Source organism: Meleagris gallopavo, unplaced genomic scaffold (assembly GCF_000146605.3).
Source record: "Meleagris gallopavo isolate NT-WF06-2002-E0010 breed Aviagen turkey brand Nicholas breeding stock unplaced genomic scaffold, Turkey_5.1 ChrUn_random_7180001839913, whole genome shotgun sequence".
NCBI classification, from domain to species: domain Eukaryota; kingdom Metazoa; phylum Chordata; class Aves; order Galliformes; family Phasianidae; genus Meleagris; species Meleagris gallopavo.
This window is the reverse complement of record NW_011109541.1, coordinates 41191-47267: the sequence shown is the minus strand read 5'-3', so window position 1 is coordinate 47267 and position 6077 is coordinate 41191. Positions and strand designations below refer to the sequence as shown.

The 6077-nt window shown below is 43.9% G+C and overlaps 1 protein-coding gene across 1 annotated transcript; it reads left to right on the top strand.

Moving 5' to 3' along the window:
• Positions 1 to 245: 245 nt before the first annotated feature.
• M6PR (mannose-6-phosphate receptor, cation dependent) lies at positions 246 to 5659 on the top strand. Its single transcript, XM_003202616.3, has 7 exons — positions 246 to 409; positions 1757 to 1930; positions 2148 to 2320; positions 2405 to 2514; positions 2719 to 2849; positions 3311 to 3437; positions 3986 to 5659. Exons 1-7 carry the CDS (start codon positions 261 to 263, stop codon positions 4106 to 4108), a joined length of 987 nt encoding a protein of 328 aa, XP_003202664.1. The 5' UTR covers positions 246 to 260; the 3' UTR covers positions 4109 to 5659.
• Positions 5660 to 6077: the final 418 nt, after the last annotated feature.

The following is a 6077-nucleotide window of genomic DNA, read 5'->3' as shown; positions in this document are numbered from 1 at the left end:
ACCTCCTTCTGCGTTCGTTAGGAGGGAAGCGAAGGGGGTAGTAACGTCGGAACCTTTTTCTCTCGTCTATTGGATGGAGAAGAGAAAGGAGGCGGACTCCAGAATAGTTCGACTTATAGGCTGGGGCGGGGTTTGAAAGCCGCTCCTTTCTGTCTCCGCTTCTGATAGGCTGAAGAGCGGCTATAGGCATGCCTATGGCTGAGGTTTTCTTGGGCCGCGCGGCGCATTAGTTTTTGTCATGCTCTTCCTATTTCCGGTTCATGGGGCGGGCGAGGGTAGTGAGGAAGACATGGCCGTCGCTGTGGCCCTTGGGCTCTGCCCCTGCCCGCCGATCACGGCCTGTCCCTGAGCAGCCCCCGCTTCTCCGTCGAGCTGCGGTGCGGGCAGAGAGGACCGTGCGCGGCAGCAGGTGGGTGTGGCGGAAAGCGAGCCCGGCTTTCTACCGCGTACTTAACGCAGTGGGCACGGGGCGGCGGGGACGAGGCGGCGGGGCTGCCCCGGGCTGACTCTGCCCAGCTGTGAGCAGGTGGTTCCGGGCAGCTGCCACTCAGGCCTGGTTCGTCAGCCTGAGCGGTGAGTAGTTGGCAGAAGCCGACAGCAGTGCCGTGCAGTTTCTTCCTCCTGCGTCTGTGCAAAGGAGGCGTTTGCAGAGAGGTTGCCCGAGGAAGTCTGTTCTAGTAGCGAGTTCTTCTTTTGTCTCGTGAGGAGAGAATCACGAGTTCTTGTGTCCTGGGCCTTAGCAGTGTGGTGTACCCAACCTTTGAATGTATCTAGCCTCTCCAAACTCATGTTTATCTCCATGGTGATTACAACTAGCTCAGAAGATGTTGCTTGACAGGATGAGCTGAGGGGCAAAGATGATGTTCCACCAAATAGCCTGTGAGTCTAGGAGAGAGGTACTTACAAAACTGTGGTTTGTTTGTTCTCAGCATCTGGAACTGACATCCTCAGTGGAAGAAGCAAAGGGGAAATCTGTCTCACTGTTATCCTGGTACAGTTGCAGAGTGCTTCACTTGCTATTTTAGCATAAACCTGAAGGCTGAAAGTTCAAGATTTCATGGAATCATTAAGATTGGAAAAGACCACTAAGATCATCCAGTCCAATCATCAACCCATTGCCACCATGCCCACTTGTCTTTATGACTCCCCTTTTCTTGGATTAATCTAGGATGTTTCAATTTCCTTTTTCAGTTGAAAAAGATGAAAACTGTTCCGTGGCATTGCAGCGGAGTACTACTGAATGCTTTCAGATTCTCAGCTGAAGTAGTACTGGAGGATAACGTAATTATTAGGATTAAGGAGCTTGAGCAGACAGAACCTGACAAGTCACAGTGGCTTTTCGCTGCAAGCTCTTTACACAAAAGCTGCAGAGAGACTTGATTAGAGGCCTGTTAAATTATTATTTGCTGACTGGCTTCTTAGTGGGATGTGATAATGAACAGTAGCTTGTGCCTGATACTTACACCAGCATTCAGCCTGCTAGACTCTGTTTTGGCTGAATCAATATTGGTTAACATGCTCAGCAGCAAAACTTTTTATGGTTCTAAGTCAAAATTCATAAAAGAATCCCAAAGAGTCCTGGTTTGTTTTTCAGTACAAGAGATTGTAGTGTCTGTTGAGAATTGAGAGGTGTTCATAGGTTTTTTTACTACTTTTTGTCAAGATTGAGGGAATGGTCAGTAAGTGACTTCATGTAGTTAGTTTTATAGAGGGCTGAGATGGTTAATCCCGTGTGTTCTTTGTGATATGCATCCAGGATGTCATCACATTCCCATATCTCTGCTGTGCTGGTAGTCTTTATGGCCCTTGCTGTTGGTGCGGGGGCTGAACTGCTTACCGAGAAGAGCTGTGATGTGGTTGGTGATGAGAGTACTGAGTCGCAAATGGAAAAGGCCCTGCTGAAGAAACTAGAACCACTGAGTCAAATAAGGTATGGTATAAGCAGTATCAACTTGCTATGGACCTTAGGGCTACACGGTGTTTACACCTAATAGGTCAAGGGGGTGGAAGAATTTAGGGCCAGCTTTAGGGTGCGCTCTGTCATTAGCATGAGCTGTGACCTGACTTTCCTGGTCTTGAGCATCAATTGCTTTGAACTCAGCTCTTTGTAATTCTGTTGTTTGTCTTCTATTCTCTCTCTGCTGCAGATTTAACACAACTGTGGAGATTGGCACGACTGAAAACTATGCCTACCATTTCAGGGTATGCAGAGAGGTCAACAGCAGCTTGCATGATTTTGCTGGCGTAGTACAAATGGATAGGCAGTCTGGAAAGACTACAGTGATAGGAAGAATCAATGAAACCCAGGTCTTCAATGGAAGTAAGACTACCCAATATCTCTCTTATTTCTTATCTAGCTTTTGCCTCCTGGTCTGGATTTGCAGATTTCTTTCTCTCTTCACAGGTGACTGGATCATGCTGATTTATAAAGGAGGTGATTCATATGGTAGGCACTGCAGCGGTGAGAAGAGAAGAGCTGTGATAATGATTTCTTGCAAGCGAGGAATTACAGCGGTGAGTGATAGTATGAGGTAGGAGAGGAACAGGAGGCTGTCAGACAAAGCTTGTTTATAAGCAGAAGGGCCTTGAGGGTGCAGTAATGTTTTCTTACATTCTCTAGTGGGTTTTTCACCTGTACCACTGGCACTAAAACTATCTTCTGGTGAAGTCTAGTATATGCCTGGGTGTATTTTCACATAACTTTTTCTCAAATTGCAGAGTTCATTCAGCATTATTTCAGAAGAGAGGGAAAAGGAGCAGGACTGTTTCTACCTCTTTGAGATGGACAGCAGTGTGGCTTGTCCAGTTGAGGATTCTCACCTCAGCACTGGCTCCATTCTACTAATCACGTGAGTTGTTGGAAGATGTTATACTAGTCTAGATAATTGTATTCAGTCACTGTTAGATGTTACTGTGGCTCCAAGCTTTGTAGACAAATTCTAGGTTAAGGCATGATGCTGCAAAGCTGCTCTATTCCCTTCATAGCTTACAGATCAGTGCAGTTAAACACAGAATGTGTGACTTTCTGGAATTGTACAACAGCTCTTTGCCACAGTTGGAAATTCAGACTATGAGTCTTGACTTCTCATTTTCTGTGTTTGTGCTTTGGAGCTCTACTTCATGCATTTGTCCTGAAAAATTTTCACTAGTAGATCTATATGCTTTTGACCTTTTCTGGTATGGTCTCTCAACTCTTTTCCTAGCTGATGTTCAGCTACTTGCTCCGGTGCCAAACTGGGGCAAGTATAACTGGGTTATAAGAGACTACTTGTATAATTTTGCTGTTCTGATTTTTAATTCTGCCCTCTAGGTTTTCTTCAGTAATCGCAGTCTATATCATTGGTGGGTTTCTCTACCAGCGCCTTATAGTGGGAGCAAAGGGCATGGAGCAGTTCCCTCACTTTGCCTTCTGGCAAGATTTGGGCAATTTGGTGGCGGTGAGTGAAAATCCTTGTATATTCCTAATCTAAGCCCATGTGTTAAGACATAATAAAAAGGCACCTGCATTGTCTTCCAAGACTGTTTCTTGGATAGACTAGCCACAGTGTACCCTGTGGGAAAAGAAGGTATGCTATCTTATTCTAAGTAAGGGGAACACTGTTTTTAATTCCTTGATGCAGCTGGTTCCCTACTGCTCACTGTGATTAAGACTTTTCAGGTAGGAATGTCCAGCTGGGAACTGTGGAATGTTCAGGTCTGATTATGTGAAACCGTTGCTTGATCACCTTAAGTAGTGTTCTTTATTCTCTGAATGTCTGTGTTGTTGCATACTCTTAATCAGTACCACATTCTACTGTGACTTAAGTTTCAGGATAAGCTAGGATATCCCTTTGTGTGTTCCTCTTATCAGCCTGAGTTCTGTGGACTTGCCCTCAGATAGCACTGGGGTGGGCATGTTTCTGTAGAAAAATGGAATATACTTTGCTTTGTATGGCTGCTGATTCCGCATACAGTCTGATTCTAGTGTAACAACTTGTGCTTGTAGGATGGCTGTGACTTTGTCTGCCGATCTAAGCCTCGAAATGTACCAGCTGCATACCGTGGTGTGGGTGATGACCAGCTGGGTGATGAGTCAGAGGAACGGGATGACCACTTGCTACCGATGTGATAGGCTTTCAACACTTCTTTACTCCCCATCTCCCCCCAGCCAGTTCTTCTCTCTCCTGATTTTTCTTTACATGATACGCTTTGCCTGTCTCTGGTGTGTCAAGTCTCATGGATGCCTCTAGGTGTGAACAGCACTGGTCCCCAATGGCATGCCTCATTACTGTAATGCTGTTCTGTTTTGTTTTGTTTTTTTCTAAAAAATGCAGTAAAGCAGCAAAGCTATGGGGAGCAAGTGCTGAGAGTTGATAAGAAAAGCAATGTGAATGTTCAGCACTGAACAGGAAAGGGAGTTTCTTCATTGAGAGGAAGAAAGGGCTATGAATGGATGCAGAAAGGGAGGTCTCCGTTTAAAAAAACTGAGACTGTAGCAGAGGGATCTTTAGTGTTGTTTTTTTTTTCCTAGGATTTACAGAATCTGTTAGACACTTTTTTTCCTTTGAATGCATTTTTGGCTTTTCTGGCTCCTGCACTGTTGCACACAGTCTTTGTCAGCATAACCTTCATGAAGAGCTCTATGCTGGACTCACTGGAGTTGGAAGAATCATTAGCACCCCTCTAGTCTTTTTTCTAATGCCAATGTGTTGAAAAGTAGGCACCTGTTTCCTTCAAGAGGAGTAAAGGAATGCATGCCATCCTCTCAGATGGGAGAAAGCAATGCTAAAAAGAACTGAGTTAATTGCTGTTTCACTACTTCTGAATTCGGTCAAAATACTGTCTTCTCCATTACAGAAGAAGAAAAAAAAAAAAAAAATTGTGGTCCCCTAAATGAAGGGGATGCTTTCTGAATGTGTAAGTGACATCAAGGCAAAATCAGAAAATTGAAGACAGCTATCGCTTGAGTTCTTTAACAAACCTTACTTGAAGCTTTATGCCCACACAGCTCAGTCATGGTCAGAATTGTAATCTCATGCTTCCTGAAGCTTCCTTGTCTGGCAGAATGTTTTCCTGGGAAGCTACTAAAATTTTTATTAAAAAGGGTAGGAACGCTAACGCACACAGAACTGTGTTGAGAGACCCCAGTAGCTGTCCCCTTCAACATGATGTGTACCAGTCTTAAGATACTTGCCCTGTGCAGACGGTACTTGAATACTGCTTGGAGCAAGAGAGAGCCTTCCACTTGGGCACTTGTAAAAAGCAGGTACAGCTGAGTTACAAAACTTAATTGGAACCTTTAGGAACATGGTTCTTTGATTTATAATTGCTTTTTGCTTAAGAGTCTAGCTCCTCCCTCCAGTCTACAGTATGGCAGAATGGGAAGAAAACAGTCTTTGGTCTTGAGGGCTGAATGGTACAGATAAGGTTTGTGGATTTTTATACTGACACAGCAGTATAACCAATGACAGTGGGGCAAAGAGATGACCTTGTTTTCTTGATGGGGGATGACAAACAACGAAAATCAGAGCAGGAATTATGGTCTCAGTCTTTCTCGTAACATGGGAAAAAATGGAGTCATTAATCCAGTTGGTACTGTTTTTCATGGTGGTGTTTAAGGTAATTTGTTTTTTGTACAAAACAACTTTCAAAAATAAAATGACTGAACACCCTGCTGAAACGTTGTGCTGATGTAACTTAACAATTTTCTTTGGTGCTAGATCACCCTTCTTATCCAAGGGTCCTTATTATGCACTATCTTCATACTTCTACCAGGACTCTCTTCTGTTAAGTGTAGGGCCTTGAAAAAGCAGAATATGCACACTTTTCAAAGTTCAGGCATGTACAAAGGAGAAAAGTTCCCTATATTCTTCTGTAAGAATGAAAATCAAAGTTGTTGCTTCTCAAAGGTCTGACTGAGAGGAAGTCAGGTTCAGACAGTTTAAAAAGTGGCCAGACCTTTAAAACCTGAACAATTTTTATTAGGAACACTGAACATAACATGAAGAAGTGAAACCTTTAAATGTGACTGAAGTTAATCTAGGCCTCAAAAGCAGCAAATACTGCCTGCCTACCCTGCCAAAAGCTAAAGTAAACAA